Source organism: Clupea harengus, chromosome 14, assembly GCF_900700415.2.
Source record: "Clupea harengus chromosome 14, Ch_v2.0.2, whole genome shotgun sequence".
Lineage (NCBI taxonomy): Eukaryota > Metazoa > Chordata > Actinopteri > Clupeiformes > Clupeidae > Clupea > Clupea harengus.
In genome coordinates, this window is record NC_045165.1 from 5494817 (window position 1) to 5512465 (window position 17649).

The window sequence follows — 17649 nt, forward strand, 5'->3', positions numbered from 1 at the left end:
TTCACGGTAAAGTCACCCATTGTCACGCAAAGCAATTGAGGGAGATTTAAATGTAACAGGGAAGGAAGATCGCCACATCCTGATGATGCACTGACACCATTCAGGTCAGTATGGCTTTACCTCCCTGGATGCAATAGACTCCTAACTTCCACCAAGACCAAATGCAACATGCTGTTGTAATTTAGGAGACGTGTGTGGAGTAAAGGCAGGAGAACGGGAGTTTTGGAGAGGCACAGTGTTGGAACAGAGTTAAGCTAGTTACCCCAAACATAACTTTTACTATGCAATAAAGCGCAGATATTTTCCTTACGCTATTACGGTGTGTATGGCTAATTTCATTCAGGTGACTTACTTTGACTGGGGATAAACAGAGATATTTTGACGACACAAACTACCAGTGACACAAAACGTTTTATGACCAAGAGAGACGTTTAAAAGGGATAATTCGCCCCCTCGAAAAGTATTTTACGTCCTGGTAAACTTTCGTGTATAGTTTACAGTTCAATACTTTGTGAGGGGTTTTCCATTGACATATCCGTCGACGCTGATACAAACTTTGAAATTCCACAGGACTCATGCGCACAGGATTTAACACACTTTGTAGCGACAAATAGTTTTCATTTTGTTTCACTTCCAAAGACATTGTTTCAGCTCCAAAGACAAAGGGCAATCACCTCACTCGTAAGTTAGCTTAATTTTCAGTCAGAGGAGCGATAAGCGGCATGAGTTAATGACTGAAATCATTGGTTACGTTTAGACTAAAACGAGAGCAGTTCAGTTAATGAAGCTTGATGGCTTTTTCTTTTTTTGGTGACACCTGGCGCGAATCTGTGCTGTCAAAGCTTTCCCACTCCCCTAGCAACCCCTTCGATGGCACAACACTACAGATGGCACATCCATGTACCCATATTGACAAATAAGTTGTTTCGGTGCTATCCAAACGAGGTGTGCATTCAGGTGAGAGAAAGGTTATTCATACAAATAACTTGTGAATTACCTTGAGTTGAGTGGACGTACTCGAATCGCCACTTTAACGTTTGCCATGTTGCCGACTCCAGTCAGCGGCACGTTGGCCGCTGGTCGGATGGCAACTTCGGACTATTCACGTTGATTAATTCCCACGCCTGCTTGCTGATGGCATGGGACTGATGAACCGATGATTTAGTCCAGTAATTCATGCTAGTGCGCCAGGGTGAGTTTAGCCCATGTCCTCCGAGGTCACGGTGGAGAATGTGACTGAGCGCGTCCAGACTTCCTGCTGCCAGACTGCTGCACAGGCGAAAGAGGCGGAGTGTAGGCTATCGTCTCCACGCTGTGCTGGGGTAGTTTGTTTTGAGTTGTAAGGTATGCCTCCCTTATTTTCTGACAAGGTCAGAGGTAGTTGTTACTGCCTGCACTTGATAACTGTACCTCTCCTTAAAAATCACGAAGTACGGGAATCTTAATGTTGGCAATGAAATCAATCGTACACAGAATAGGTTTGAGTATTCCAAATGATTTAGGACATCATAAAACTTCACACCAGGAATTTAATCAGGTCCAAAAAGCACAGGCTCAAGGGTACAATTTGGTCAGTGATGGACCTTACTAAGGGCAAATACTTATGTTTAGTCGACTTTTACTCCTGTGCTGACTAGTATGCGATGCAAACATGGCTGAACTGAGGCTACTGTGGACAATAGTCAAGCTTAAGATAAAATATATACATACATAAATAAAAACAAAATTAAATGAAGGTCAAACATTTAACTCACATTTAAAATACCTTTATTTTGTATGCAAATACATCATAAAACAGTTTACAAAGCAACTGACATTTGAAATACAAGTCCAACATGAACTAACAGTCCATCACAAATGCATCTCAATACATTTATGAGACACAGACATCGTTCCCACACAGCATCAGCTGCATGGTAGAATATTTGTATAAAGTTGAAGTGTATATCAAGACATCACAAACATAATTAGGATATATTGTTAAAATATACATATAAAATGATATATAATCACCTTTCAATTAACTTGATTCATTTTAAGACAGTTCTATCTTTACCTCATCAATTCCTATAGTTTCACCTCTTTCCCCCCTCATTTAAATGGTCAACTTATCAGGGTCACTGGCACCTGGCTCCGATAACAACCTTTCCCTCTTCCACCTCACCTTTACAGCCCTTAGCCTCAGGCCAGCTCATGCAAAGCACTGGAGAAACGTGGGGCAAGTTAGTGATCACTGACACACCTCTTTTTCCTTTGACCTATTGAACTTGTTGAGGAATACGAAAGGGTGGTCAGGATCGCAAGGTCATGGAGAAGACCAGTCAGTGAATCAGTCAGTGAATAAGAATGGCTGGCTGGGTTTGTCCTGTAGGTACTGGGGGATGGATGGCGTGCACGCACGCCCTCTCGCACGCACGCACACACACACACACACACACACACACACACACACACACACACACACACACACACACACACACACATTAAGTGGGGTTTCAAAGTGACAGCATTTGAGTCTGGGCCAGCAGATCAAACTAACCACAACGGCATTCACTGGCTCTTTGGATCCGGGGAGAACCTAAGAGGAAATGGCATCATTGAGGCCAATGACATCATCGCATGAGCAGTGGCAGTCTCCGAGTAAAGGGAAAAAATGATTTTCACACACTAGGCAAAGAGCCAACCACCTAAGGCCAAAATGAACTTTAAAATCATCTGGTTGGCTAGCAGCACAAGGAGACTGCGCTCCTACTTCTTTGGTAATGGTGTCTTTGGTAACGGTAGTATCAGCATGCAAACCCTGTAAGTTGACCTGAGTGCTCTATGTGATGAGGGGGCGCCCTCTGCTGTTCACTGGGAGATCTGCAGGAGGTCTCTGTGGCTTGGCAGTGAGACAGAGGCAGAGGGGACGGAGGAGATGGACAACTCCTGGATCTTCTCAATGGACTCCTGAAAAAGGACAGGGCACTGTTGGAACACTTATACAACCACGTTTTCATTGTTATGTTACCTCCATCATTTTAGGACGCAACAGTGTCCACATGGTTTCTAATGTTAAACTTTGCAGTGAGAGTGAATTGGGGTGCATCTCTGTACAGATTACCATGGTCCAGGACAGGTCCAGTAAGCTTCTCCAATGTGACACTACATCTTCTTTTCCTAGAAGTCCTGCCTCCAAAAGCAGATGGACCAAGACCCTAAAGTTTTGGCAATTCTGTGAAGGCAGAAAGAAGGATAGGGCAAGGGGGATGAGAGAGAGAGAGAGAGAGAGAGAGAGAGAGAGAGTAAAAAAAGAGTTTTAGTTTTTCCTTGGGAAAGCCAAGTCATCTCAGCCCCAGCAAGTGTGAAACATTTGTGAGGTATGATATTTTTCCTTAAAATAGCCATATTTTTGTGGGAGCAAAATAGTTGCCCGAAGTTGATCACAATGTATGAATGTATTGAATGTAAACATGACAACACCGAATGTGGCCGATAATTGACGCGTGCCGGTATTTGACGCTGTTACGACATGGGTTCTATTAGAGCTGGCAGAGGAACACAAGTTAACACATCCATGTTATTGTGCCAACTAACCGGTTTCAAACTTTAACCGGAATTTCAACACAGACCCATAGCGTAGAGGAAGCTGCTAGTTAGTCTGCAGTGTGGTAAGTTGTATGGATCTTACAGTGACCACCTAAGAAAAGTCTAAATTTGCATTGGCTCCTATTGCCACGAGAAGCCTTGCTCTATTTTCTGGTTGGTCAGCTGATAAAAAAAAAAAAAAGCGCAATGTCAATTGGCACTTTCCCCAAACTTTTTTATAAATGGAATTTTTTTTAAATTCTGCCAAAGCTGAAGCCAGCTGTACTCTGTGCACCTCGTGGCCACCTCACCTCCTGTGAGAAACAGGCTGTGGCAGAGGAGGGGGGAGAAGACAATGCGTTAAGTCCGTGACCTGGGGGGGCGTCAGTACTCACGTCTGTGTCTGTGAGTCTGAGCACGGCGGTGAGGGTGGGGGAGGCGAAGAGCAGGTGGAGCGGTAACGAGGGGAGGGGGCTGCTCCCCCACAGGTGCACCAGCTGCTGCAGGACGCCTCTGATGCCTGCGCTGTCCATGGGGGGGGCCAGAGGGAGCTCTCCTGACACTGAACACACACACACACACAGACACAGAGAGAGAGACACAGAGACACACACACACACAGACACACACACAGAGACACACACAGAGAGACACACACACACACACACACACACACACACACACACAACACATACGCACGCACGCACGCAACACACCCACACACACACACACACAGAGAGAGAGTGAGTGAGTGAGCACAAAACTTAATGTCAGTGTACTATTTACAGTGTAGTAAATTGACTAAACAATTAAATGTTAAACATAAATGGAAAACAACAAAGTTCAAGACTTACTCGCAGTATGAACCAGAAAGTATTCATATGGTTCACAAGACACCTAATCAATATAAACCTGTAAATGGCTATGTGAGGCAGAACATTGCAGACATTGTATGTCAATGCAATTTAAATCTGTATCACTCACCCAGCCTGCAGGCCAACATGATTGTGCATCGTACCAGCATCTGCTCCGGCACCACAGACAAGAACTGCAGAGAGGCACACCAGATGTACAGCAGTAAGGAAGTGTGGGAAATGGCAGGTGATGCAGACAAACAAAGTACACATCCACTGAAGAGAACTACCTGATGCTGAAGACAATGCAAATCAATCAGGATCTATGCATCACTGTGGAAAACACTCCGACAGGCGGAGTTCTTATGCACGTTTGTATGTGTATGTATGTATGTATGTATGTATGTGTGTGTGTGTGTGTGTGTGTGTGTGTGTGTGTGTGTGTGTGTGTGTGTGTGTGTGTGTGTGTGTGTGTGTGTGTGTGTGTGTGTGGGGGGGGGGGGATGTCTGACATATGGTGTACCTTCCGGCACTGTAGAGTCTCTCTTGCTCTGTCCAGCAGAGCCTGCAGCTGTTGGATGGTGCAGCCCTCATCCTCAGCTCTAGGTCCTACTGCAATGCTCAGCACTTCCTGCAGGAGAGCACATCACAACGATCATGATAATCCCTTGTTGCCTTTGAGATCCCAACACTCTAGAGAAAGTTTAGTGTACAACAGTTGAGCAGCTTTAGGTAATGTCTTTGTTGTGTTTTTTAGAACGCATTTATCACTGTCAACACCAGTTCCATGAGCTACTCCACCAGCTCAGGTTAAGCCGGGTGCACTGTGGTCCCAGTCAATGGCGGTACAATCCCACAACACACCTGCTTAACGAACTCTGCTTCTGGAACCATCTCTAGGCCTGTCCCTCTGGACCGGCGTCTTACAGCGACGTCCGTACCTTTATGTCCGTGATGACGGAGGAGGCTCGGGGCGCTTGGTGAGTGCACTCTGGGGGGCAGTCTTTCTCTCCCAAGGTTTGTCCTCCACCACCTCTCTGGGGGTCTGTGGGGGCCTGGGTCTGGGTCTGGATCTGGGTCTGTGTCTGGGTCGGCGCCTCTGGGTTTGGGGGCGGAGGGCTGGGAAGGGTCTTCATGACGCGGTCAAACACACTCTTCCACTCCCTCTTGATCAGCGCTGAAATCAGACGCAGGTATGAGAGGAGAAAAGCAACACATTTCACCTATAGTGATCTTATAGTGATGTTAATGTAAATGTGATCTTATACGGGCTTCCAAGAAAACCTTTCGTTCCCAGACTTAACATGGGTGTTATGGCTATGTTATGCATTGCTATGCTATGCTATGCTATGCTAGAGTGTTTAAGTCCAGGATACGCTGAGAGACTTCAGTGTCCTGCCAATTATCTTGTAGCTCAGACACGAGTGGACGTTGGTGGCCTGATCTCACACGGTACCTGTGATGTTGGATGAGAGCCAGGTGCAGGCCTTCTCCGTGGCCAGCCGGGTGGTGATGCTCTCGGAAGTGCTGAGAACCTGGATACACACATATATATTAATTCACGTACAGACATACAAAGACACACAAACACACACACACACCGTTTTCCATGCATATTCATTGGTCTCTCTAAATGAACAGTAAAGATAAACAGGGTGTTTCACAGATGAGTTAACACAACAGCCATGTAAACGCCAATTAACATTCACCCAGCAACAGCCAATAAATATTCAGCTGTTGATTTACCATCTGCCTGGCAAGAAAGTAGTCATGGTAATGGTGGCCATTAAAAACCCATATAATGAAAGAATGAATTACAGACTAAATAGCTTAAGATGATTCATTAGCTCGGCTGCGTTTTTAAACTCACTGCTGGGGAGGTCTCCTCAGGCAACAGGACTCTAACAGCCTCTGGACCCTTCTCACTGCAGAACCTACACACACACAGACACACAGACACACAGACAGACAGACAGACAGACAGACAGACAGACAGACAGACAGACACACACACACAGACACAGACACACACACAGACACAAAGTGCAAGGTGAAAACAAAATATGTATAGAAAATATGTGTCAAATGTGTAAATGTATAGCTAATTTAAGCACAGGAGTGTGCCAACTCAAGTGAGCTGGATGAGGTGATTAACAAGCTTTTTTCCCCCTTACCTGGTGGCCGTCTCCAGTGCCTGCATGCCCTTATAACACAGCTGGGTGCAGATGGTGTCATTAAGCTTGGCCACGTTGGCACTTTCCACGGCCAGCGCCTCCCTCAAGGCCCGCTCGCCGCCCTTCACCAGCTCCGACACCAGGGTCGCCCTGCACAAAACACACACTCAAAATGGACGCCTAAACACCACAAAGTACACTTCCTGTGTAGGGCCATCATGGCCACACTGTTCATTTCCAAACTTCTTTTCCCAACATGGCTGAATGAAACAGCTGCCCTCACACACCATGACAGACTCACTTGATGTGTTTGACGCAGTTGGAGCTGACTCGCTCGGCCACAAACTCCACCGTCCGTTTGAGAGACGGGGGCTGGTTGTGGAAGAATGCCTGTTCCAACTCCATCTGAGAGAAGGAACGCAGTAGACACAGTACACATAGTAGGTCTTTCGGCAAACTACACGTCCCTTCGTGTCTAAGAGGTGATTGGTTAGAAGTTATGTACAGTAACAGTCAAAAGTGTTTTCTTTACTTTTATTATTTTCTACATTGTAGATTAATACTGAAGACATTTAAACCACGAAAGAACACATATGGAATGATGTACTTCTACCATCTAGAAAATAAAAAAAGGAAAGAAAAAACTTCTCAAAAAATGAGAAGGTGTGTCCAAACTTTTGACTGGTACTGTACCTGTAGTTTCTGCTGGGAGCGTGTTGTGGGGGGGTCTCTGGGCTCAGCAGAGGTGGGTGTGATCTTGCGTAGGAGGCCCCCGCTCTTGGCTGTGCTCCCCGCCACAAAGGCCGCTAGCAGTTTACGGAGCTCACCTGCCAATCACAACACATCGCCGTGGAGATCAATACTCGTGAAAACGCTGCTCATTTATCACATTTACATTTTGTCATTTAGCAGACGCTTTTATCCAAAGCGACGTACAAGGAAATTGCATTTATACATCAGGAGCAGTTAGGGGTTCAGTGTCTTGCTCAAGGACACTTACACACTTGGTAAGGAGGAGTGGGGAATCGAACCTTCCGATTACTAAACGACTCCTCTACCTCCTGTACCACTGTCGCTTATTAAAAAGAGAGATTAAAGGGAGATCAGGGCATATTCACATTATGTCTAAAATAATTACCCAAGAAAGGGCAGCAGGTGTAGAGCAGCTGCTGGTCCACCAGGGGGAGCGAGTCCTGTGGAGAGAAGAGAAGTCTTAGCTGTGGGTCACACCCCTAACCCTAGCTGTGGGTCACACCCCTAACCCTAATCCTAGCTGTGGGTCACACCCCTAACCCTAGCTGTGGGTCACAACCCCTAACCCTAACCCAGGGGGAGTGAGTCCTGTGAGAGAGGAGAAGTCTCAGCTGTGGGTCACAACCCCTAACCCTAAACCTAACCGTGGGTCACACCCCTAACCCTAGCTGTGGGTCACACCCCTAACCCTAACCCAGGGGAGTGAGTCCTGTGGAGAGAGGAGAAGTCTCAGCTGTGGGTCACTTGGTCCGAAAGAGGAGATGTGGCTGATGATGATGACGACATCAACACCGTTTTGCAAAAGCAGAGACAGTTTATGAGAATGTAACAACACATGTCCTATCTGAGAGAAAGGACTGTTCTCACCAGGCCCTGCGAACTGTCCAAGGTCTCTTCACCGAAGTCCAGTTCCTCACTGAACGCGACGTCCTCTGGAAACACAGGGATCTGAGACAGAGGAGAAGGAGAGGAGGGACATAAGCAGGCCGAAGGCTTTTGTCTACTACATCAGGAGCTGCATTAGGGCTGCAACCCTAATCAACGTAACTGACACAAATCGAATATAAAATTAGTTGCCAACTAATGTAATATTCTATTAGTTAGTTACGTCATGAAGCACATTGTTATTAGCTAGCTTATTAGACATATAAACAAGGTTCTCTTTAAATCTATGGACTAGCTAGAGCTCATCACTTAGCTGTAAAGAGACAAAACCTAAATCCAAATCCAAAGCATCAGCATATATCGAAAACATTTAAGTCTAGGAGATTGACCAGCATGGGTGCACAACCTCTATATAAAGGTATTTGAAACGGACGTATGTTGGCTCTGAGGAAGGAGACCAAATTCAGTCCATTAGCAGCCCTACAGATAACCATGTTCACAGTGTGAGTGAGTGAGTGTGAGTTCACAGTGTGAGTGAAGTTATGCTCACCTGGAAGAGCCAGCCCAGGACCGCCACCAGCAGCAGCTGATTCAGGTAACACACCTCAGCTCCTCTGCCCAGCAGCATTCGCCTGTCACACACATACACGAACACTATGTGTGGTCAGTAAATTATATACAGTAAATGAATACTAATTTCTGCTGCTTTAGTGTGTGTGTGTGAGGGAGTGTGAGTGCGTGACTGAGTGTGTAGGCTTGTGAGTGTGCATGTGTGTGTGTGTTTTCCTCTAGACTCACTTGTGACTGTACGTGTGTGTGTGTGTGTGTGTGTGTGTGTGTGTGTGTGTGTGTGTGTGTGTGTGTGCACCTGTGTGTGTGTGTGTTGTTCACCAGACTCACTTGGGAGTGTCATCAAAAAGCAGCTGTATGTATGTATATGTGTGTGTGTGTGTGTGTGTGTGTGTGTGTTGTCCTCTAGACTCACTTGTGACTGTACGTGTGTGTGTGTGTGTGCGCACCTGTGTGTGTGTGTGTGTGTGTGTGTGTTGTCCACCAGACTCACTTGGGAGTGTCATCAAAAAGCAGCTGTATGTGTGTGTGTGTGTGTGTGTGTGTGTGTGTGTGTGCACCTGTGTGTGTGTGTGTTGTTCACCAGACTCACTTGGGAGTGTCATCAAAAAGCAGCTGTATGTATGTATATGTGTGTGTGTGTGTGTGTGTGTGTGTTGTCCTCTAGACTCACTTGTGACTGTACGTGTGTGTGTGCGCACCTGTGTGTGTGTGTGTGTGTGTGTGTGTGTGTTGTCCACCAGACTGACTTGGGAGTGTCATCAAAAAGCAGCTGTATGTGTGTGTGTGTGTGTGTGTGTGTGTGTGTGTGTGTGTGTGTGTGTACCTATAGAGGTGCAGCAGTGAGCCCAGTGCAGCTCTGAAGCAGGGCAGGTAGGGTCCAGTGTAGTCCATCATGGAGAGGAACTCCACCAGCCAGGGCAGCGTCAGCACCAGCCTGTGTCTGCGCACACAGCTGCGCAGGACTGCGCAGACGTCCAGCACCGGAGAGCTCTGATGGGAGAGGAGCATGTGATCCACTTATGCAAACTGGTCTGGTCACATAGACTCAATACACCTGGTCAGCACATACATGGCTCTTATACATTTCATAAGACGGAAGGAATTTAGCTGCTGCCACAGTGGATCAAGTGCAGTGGTAGAGAAGGTTCTATCTGCAGTTACATTATGCAATGCGGCCAGTTACAGCTGTCCAAATGCACATTACAAAATTCAGAGCCACAGACATATTTAACCCATCTAATGATCGTGACACAGACCTGTAATGATCCCCCCCCCCCACACACACACACACACACACACACCTTGCTGCGCAGTGCAATAGCTGCTTCCTGGATCTCCTTGGATGGAGGATCGGAGGTGTGGTAGGGCAGGAAGGAGATGAAACCCAGGAACTTAGCCAGCAATCGAGCCACGAGGAGCACAGAGGAGAACCTCTGCTTCTCATCCTGAGAGAAAGTTGGAGAGGGGGAGGGAGAGAGAGTGAAGAGAGAGAGAAGGAGAGAGAGAGAGGGAGAGAGAGTGAAGGAGAGAGAGAGAGAGAGAGAGAGAGAAGAGAGAGAGAGAGAGAGAGAGAGAAGTGAAGGAGAGAGAGAGAGAGAGAGAGAAGGAGAGAGAGAGAGAGAGAGAGAGAGAGAGAGAGAGAGAGAGAGAGAGAGAGAGTGTGAGTGAGTGAAGGAGAGAGAGAGAGAGAGAGAGAGAAATACATAAATACATAAAATGTAACATTAAGCAGGGGTTGATGAAGTGCCACAAAAAACATTAATACATCTATTGAAGAGCCCTTCCACCAACTGACCTGCTGATCCATGTCCCCGTCTCCCTCCTCTTCCTCACCGCTGCCCCCTGCTGGCGCCCCGAGGATGGACACCTCGTCCAGAAGCAGCAGCTCCTGGCACATGCCGTCCTTCAGGTGCTGGTTCAGCTGGCAACTGCAAACAGAAAACAAACACCCTCAGCTGAAGCCCTCTACACTCTAAAGAGCTTTACAGATCTGATACAACATGTCTCAATTTACTTGTTCAAAATGTCTGCTATAATATCATTGTATACTTTGTAAAACAGCATCGTTAAGTCATTTGATATTCCAGATTCACATTAGCAATGTCAGGAAGGCCAGTGAGTCACTAGCAGACCCCTTTATTATTCTTACACTTGAATGAGACTAAATTATCCATTATGGTACCGGTCCACATCGAGCAGGGTGAGCAGAACCCTGCCAGGCTGCTAGGCAACAACCTGAGCTATGTCATCACCGGGGCAAATCAGAGGCATACACCTGCAGCTCAAGGTCACGTCTGCACCCAACCTGTGGGGTGGATGCTGTGGGTTAATTTTACAGCGGCGGAGCGGAGCTCACCAGCTGGCCGATTGCAGGAAGTCCCGGAAGAACTCCTGGTGCCCTGGGAAGGAGGGCGGAGGGCAGGGTCCCATGAAGCCCTGCGGCTGGATCAGACGCTCCTGCAGACGCTTCAGCCGGCTCAGGCCGTCCGCTCCCAGAATGCTCAGCACATCAGCGTCAGGGGCCTCGCCGAAAGAGCCTCTCGCCCCGGGCTCTTTACACATCTGGGAGAGAACAGCAGAGCGGTGAAGGGCAGTGACAGCATCTTTGGAAGTCACTGCAACTCACTTTAGTGAAAACCCATGGTAAGTGGCATGACATTTTTAGGAATGTAAATTTAAAAACACTCATTTGAGTTGGAAGGCAAATTCATACAAGGGATCCGGGAAAAAAAATTCACTGTAATGTTAGTTAATTTGTGTGGTAATTTCAGTAGTTTGTTTTTTAGGCCTGGAGCCAAGGAGAGAGAGAAAGAAAGGTGGAAAAGAGGGGGAGGGAAGAAAAGAAGTAATGGAAACAGACCCCTTCCTCCAGCTCTCACCTGGAGCAAAGGGGAGAGAGAGAGAGAGAGAGAGAGAAAGGTGTAAAAGATGGGGAGGGAAAAAGAAAGAGTAATGGAAACAGACCCCTTCCACCAGCCCTCACCTGGACGAGCTGCTTCTGGAACAGCCGAGCAAAGTGGGCGTGATTCCCTGCAGCAGTCTGCAGACTGACCATCGCCCTGGAAGGACCAAATCACAGGTCAGGGCACTGGACACCAACTCAACAAGACACAAATGCAGTTACAGGATGAAGTTACTCACCTGATCCTGTTGCCCAGAGCTGTCTCAAACTCCCAGCCAGGCTCCTTATGGAAGTCCTCCCAGTCTCTAAGCAGCTCATAAAAAATATCCCTGTGCGAAAATGAAATCAGACGTAGAACAGTCATTTAGTTTAGCTTCAGAAAAGTGAAGCCAATCTACTGATCACATTAAAATGACATTTAACAGCTTTACATTATTATTATTTTTTTAAATACATTTCAGCTTTCTGACCTCCGAAAATGACTTCCGAACATGATCTGGAGCAGCCATCCCACACAATAATGAGCCCAACTTAGCCCTGATTTCCTCTAGCTCACCTCTGTTTCTTGAAGATGTGGAAGGCTCTGTCGCTGTTGAAGTTGGAGCGGTTGTCTGTGGCAGGCTGGAATGGCACGGAGTGGATGAAGGAGGGCAGGGAGGGGGAGACCTGGAGGCACACACATGGAGCAGTCCCAGCATCACATTGATTAACACAGCGTATGAAGGCCTAGTGCAACGATGTCAAATGAAAGCATATTTTCGTCATATGCAGGTCCCACCATTTTGGGTATGTAGCCTCTGACCTACACTAGGCCGTTGCATATTAGTATTTGGTCTTTAAAGTGCTTGAGTTTTAGCTGACCTACAGAAGGCCGTTGCATATTAGTATTTGGTCTTTAACTTGCTTGAGTTTTAGCTGACCTACAGAAGGCCGTTGCATATTAGTATTTGGTCTTTAACTTGCTTGAGTTTTAGCTGACCTACAGAAGGCCGTTGCATATTAGTATTTGGTCTTTAACTTGCTCGAGTTTTAGCTGACCTACAGAAGGCCTTTGCATATTAGTATTTGGTCTTTAACTTGCTCGAGTTTTAGCTGACCTACAGAAGGCCTTTGCATATTAGTATTTGGTCTTTAACTTGCTTGAGTTTTAGCTGACCCGACAGAAGGCTGTTGCATATTAGTATTTGGTCTTTAAGGTGCTCGAGTTTTAGCTGACCTACAGAAGGCCGTTGCATATTAGTATTTGGTCTTTAAGGTGCTCGAGTTTTAGCGTTGGTGTTCTCGTTCACCTTGGCTGTGCTGGTGTCCTGTGCCAGAGCCAGCCGGTCCCTCAGCGCGGGAGCGAACGAGCCCACCCTCTCATTCTCAGCCAGCAGACGCACGGTGCACTTGTCCAGGTGACACACCAACCTGGGAGACGTCACAACAGCAATAATGAACATTGCAAGTGCCCTCTCTGATGACAGACTTTTCCAGAATAATGTATCTGTGTGTCTAAAACAACATGGTCTACTTGTGTTTTATTTTTGCGTAATAGAATCACAGACCATGCCAGGTTTTACAGTATGGGTACAGGATATGTAAAAGTATCGCTACTCACTCAAACTGGTTCTCCACGACTTTAACGGCGAAATACACACAGTTGTGGACATCTCTGAAGTAGCCTCTCTCCAACAGGTCTGCAGGAACATTCAGCACAGCACAGATTTCAAGCACACTGACACAAACACAGAAGGACAACACTCACGTCTGGGACTGGCAGACGACTAGACTAGACCACTTCAACTCAAAAACCCACGGTCACTTTGTTTAAAATGATGCTTTTAGAAATGATCACTTGAGACTGCCTCACCGTGAGCACTCCCACACAGACCGTCTCGCTCTCCCTCCAGGGCTGGGGGGCTGCGACAGGTCAGCAGCTGCAGCACGAAGAACAGCTCCAGAAACACGTTGGGCACCAGGTTCTCTACAACAAGGAACACAAAACAGAAAGCACAAATAGTGAACACAAAACTAAAATGAGTCACAACCGCTGATATTAACCTCAGGTAAAAAATGTGTGTGTGTGTGTGTGGGGGGGGGGGGGGGGGGGGGGTCTTAGACATGCAAAAACCTTGCAAACACCACAAACAGTCCAGTTGACACTGATAGAAGCTTGCCAACACACTTGTGTCTTTTGGCAGTATAACTGCCAATGTCATGCTGTGAAAGCTTTTCTTCCATTTTTGAAAGGTGTTCCAGCCAGGAAACACAGAACTACATAAAGCATATCCTATCAAAATGAAATTGAGGATGGTACCAAAACTAGTTGCCTATAAAACCCTAATACCTCAAAAAGTATCAAATTATTGCATAGTTTTACGTTAATGTATAAATTCACCACAAGAAGCCTCAGGTGTCAGTAGGCCACTGACCTGAAATGCAAGTGCAGTAGAGCTCAGCGAGCAGGTCCAGTTCAGAGGTCAAAGTGACTTTAGAGGGGTCAGGAGTGGGGGCCGTGGGGTCCTGTGCCGCCGTGGGGTCCATCCGCACCGGTTTGGTAGGGGTGCAGGGCTCCGTGGTCGGCTTCAGAGGCGAGCAAGTCTGCTGCTGAAGTTTAGATCTGGAGGGAAGGGTGGATATCAGAGGAGACGGGGGAATGGGCGACGGGAACCAAGATGGACGTCTATTCAGCAACGTACTCCAACTAAGTACTTACTTACATACAAATCAACATTACTAGTTATAGTCATCTAGTCATCAACCCACTCCAATTTAACTTTATTTACAGACCTTGGTTACATAAAACCCGCAATAAGCCATCTGTCTGCTTATCTGTGAAGTGCTTTTTCCATCACCTGGCATAATAAAGCCTTACACCTCACACATAACAGCACTCCTCTCAGACAGATGGGAGAGCACTCACACACCACCTCTCATAAACCCAATTACACACACCCCAGCCCAAACCTACTTCTCTTTCCTCAGCATCTCCCTCTCCTCCTGCAGGCCCAGTGGGCTACCCACAACCAGCGCCCCCTCTGGGATGGTGGGGGGACTGCAGGGCTGGCTGAGAGGGGTGGAGGTGAAACAGCTCTTGGGTTTGGAGTTAGGCCGCTCCGAGTGCACCGGCGTAGGGTTGATGCGACGAGAAGGCTTGGTTAGGCTGGAGGTAAAACAAACAAAAAACAATCCTGCATATGGCTCTCAGTATCAAACTGTTCACTTGTGCATTTATTATGCTTATTTAATTATGTTTACTATTTTACTAAATCAAATGGACATAGATATCAATATAAATGTAAAGTTACTGAAATGTAAACACATATGTGCATTAATGTTGACGTTTACTACACAGAATGTGCTGGATGCATGCGTCTTATGAACAGGTGGTTGTGACCCAAAACACTCACACAGGCGATGCATGCTGGGACGCCCCCACAGGAGGGAAGTCCTCCAGGTTGTTGAAGTTGAGAGCCACCTGCGTGGGGGGTGACACCGCCTCACCGGCTCGCCCTCCTCTGCCCCTCCTGGCGCCCCTCTCCCAGGACGCAGACGGGTCGTCCTGCTGGAAACCACGGCCGCCCGTCGGCCTCCCCCCTCCACCAGAACCCCCGCAGCGCCTACGCCCACTGCCACGGTGATGCTGCTGCTGCTGCTGCTGCTGCCCTGTTGCCATGGCGGGGCTGTGTGGGTGCATCTCGGGCGGTGATGACGTCATGAAGTCGCCCAGGCTGGAGCGGTGAGCGGAGCGGCGGTCTGCCTGCAGAGGTCGGGGCGCCGGGCTCCATACTGAGCTGAAGGAAGGGCTGCTGACGCCACTCACCCCACTGAGCTCGCCCCTACTAGAGGTGGAAGCTGCAGCTGCCGAGCCCTCCCATTGGCTCCCCCCCAGCGGTGACACAGAGGGGGCCGGGGAGAAGAGCTGAACACGACTGTTGCCGCGCGACCCGGTGCCACCCCCGGCAGAGCGGCCGCCCCTGCAGCCGCGGTCACTGGAGAGGCGCGTGGAGCGAGCGGCCGACCGGGAGCTGACCGGGGTCTTGGCAGGCGTGGCTGGGCCATGGGTGAGAGTGTGGCTGCTCTGGTCCCTCAAGAAGTTCAGTAGGAAAGACACAAACTCCTGCCTCTGTACCTGCAGTAATGGCTCGCACGATGGCTGGTCTTTTGAGCTCTGCAAAGGGATCATTTCAATCATGGTTATCTGTTAGTGAACTGCCAGACTTTCAGAGAGCCAGAAAATACTATTCTGCTGTAACCCACAAATGGAATATTGCACGTGCCCAGAAATAGGTCACGTGTACTTTATTGTGGGTATTTACATCCAGGTTACTGTTCACAAACATAGCTCTACCAGGCTCAAAGCAACAATAAGGAGTTCTGTCCCAAAACTAGCAAGCTAATTAACTTACTACCTAAAAGGCATGCAAAAACCTTGCAAACACCACCAACAGCCCAGTTGACACTGATAGAAGGGTATTTACATTCAGGTTTATTATAATCATTAATATAATAATTACACTCAAGGCACAAACATAGCTCTACCAGGCTTAATACACAACTCACATTATCTGCTCTAAAATAACTACACAATAAAAGACAAAGTAAAGAAACGGGACGAGTAGCTTTCAAAAGGTGAGGATAAAGTTAGCATTGGTCCCCATACCAAGCTACGTCTACAGCCCAATAACTTCAAAATGTCAAAATGTTAGAGTGACAGCTTCGGCTGAATATTCCTTTGTTATGTATACCTCTTCTAGCTAACTGGCCACAACGAGCAGAATAACGACACCGACTGTTTGCAACATATCCGTTTCCTTAATTGCCCAAGTAAAAACTAAAATGTTAGATTTACTAACACGACAAAGACAAGCTTAACGCTATTTGCTGCTAAACACAACCCACTCAGCGACTGTAACCTCGCCACGTCTATCTGCTAATTTTGAAAATATGGCTAATGCTTCAACAACTCACATTGCTCCACGCAGCATGACAAGGCAATAATGTAGTTAACCATACAAGCATCGAAGTTCAACTGCCAGGAACACAACAAAATGCTTTGTAGTGCAATACATACTAAACGGACGATATTGTTGACAAGTTAGCGACAGCCACCTAGCCACCTAGAATCATCATACGGGACCGTTGAGCTTGTTCGTGCTAACTTTCAGTGTTGACACATGACACTTCGACAACCTGCATATATGCCATATATTCAAGTCATTCAAAACTGAGAAAATGATACATTGCACAAGAAGTTCAAAGATGCACTTACCTGCTTGTATTTAAGCCAAACTAGGGCCTTACTGGTCCCTAGTTTCCCCAGCAGCAGCGATTCCAAAAGAGCCGCCATTCTCGTCTGAGCACGCGCATTACTAACTTTTGCGCGTGAAAGCAAGGGGGCGTATGGCAAACCGGGGCGCTGGTAGAGGAGGGCGCAGAGTCGCAGACCCAAGCACTGAGAACGGAAAACTACCGTGAGGATGTCCTCTATAGCCGATCAAAACAAACAAGCACATGTAAAACGTGAAACTAAAAAGTAAACACCTCGTTTGGACTCGATATTTTGCGGCCTAATACAACCAAAAACAGAAACTTGAAAAATAAGTGGAGAAACAGCAGTGACAAGCAGTTTTACATAATTCCATCTTGCATGGTGGATTTTGCCTGGAGCAACAATTAATTAACGAAGTGACCAAGTGTACATCAACCCCTGTGGATTTCAAAGTCTAGGGGGAGAGATCCCAGAGGTAGGTGGACTACATGCTAAGTAAGCTTCCAGCTATATACTGTAATTTCCTTATGCCAGGTAATGGGACCGAATGTCATTACATGTTAGCAGCAATTCTTTCACACACAATTTACATAGGTATGGTGCCTACTATGTAGCTTATACATACAATTTCCAGATATCAAAGAGGAATGAAGAAAACACATACTTTGAATATAAATTGATAACCAT

General features: G+C 47.1%; 2 protein-coding genes across 2 annotated transcripts in view; both read right to left on the reverse strand.

The window, feature by feature from the left end:
- The window catches only part of stard9 (StAR-related lipid transfer (START) domain containing 9), a 49360-nt gene extending 48091 nt beyond the window's left edge, over positions 1–1269 (reverse strand). The window contains exon 1 of the mRNA XM_031580012.2: positions 998–1269. Within this exon, the coding sequence (XP_031435872.1) occupies positions 998–1044 (47 nt within the window). The 5' untranslated portion in view covers positions 1045–1269. The remainder of the gene's footprint in view (positions 1–997) is intronic.
- A 481-nt stretch (positions 1270–1750) lies between these two features.
- cdan1 (codanin 1) lies at positions 1751–17133 on the reverse strand. Its single transcript, XM_031580472.2, has 28 exons — positions 16963–17133; positions 15101–15861; positions 14662–14853; positions 14123–14310; positions 13561–13674; positions 13309–13387; positions 12998–13118; positions 12265–12374; positions 11948–12037; positions 11790–11865; positions 11163–11368; positions 10602–10734; positions 10108–10251; positions 9630–9796; positions 8784–8865; positions 8216–8296; positions 7734–7788; positions 7289–7422; positions 6897–7000; positions 6596–6745; positions 6292–6355; positions 5878–5956; positions 5363–5598; positions 4945–5052; positions 4552–4615; positions 3963–4129; positions 3104–3214; positions 1751–2949 (listed from the first exon to the last, which is right to left on the reverse strand). Exons 1-28 carry the CDS (start codon positions 17038–17040, stop codon positions 2851–2853), a joined length of 3993 nt encoding a protein of 1330 aa, XP_031436332.1. The 5' UTR covers positions 17041–17133; the 3' UTR covers positions 1751–2850.
- Between the last annotated feature and the right edge of the window lie 516 nt (positions 17134–17649).

Coding starts and splice junctions, on each gene's coding strand:
- cdan1 (XM_031580472.2), bottom strand. CDS start 17,040: ATGGCGGCTCTTTTGGAATCGCTGCTGCTGGGGAAACTAGGGACCAGT. Junction 13,388..13,560: donor TCTGTGTGGGAGTGCTCACG/GTGAGGCAGTCT, acceptor ATGTTCCTGCAG/ACCTGTTGGAGAGAGGCTAC. Junction 12,038..12,264: donor CACATCTTCAAGAAACAGAG/GTGAGCTAGAGG, acceptor ATTTTCGCACAG/GGATATTTTTTATGAGCTGC.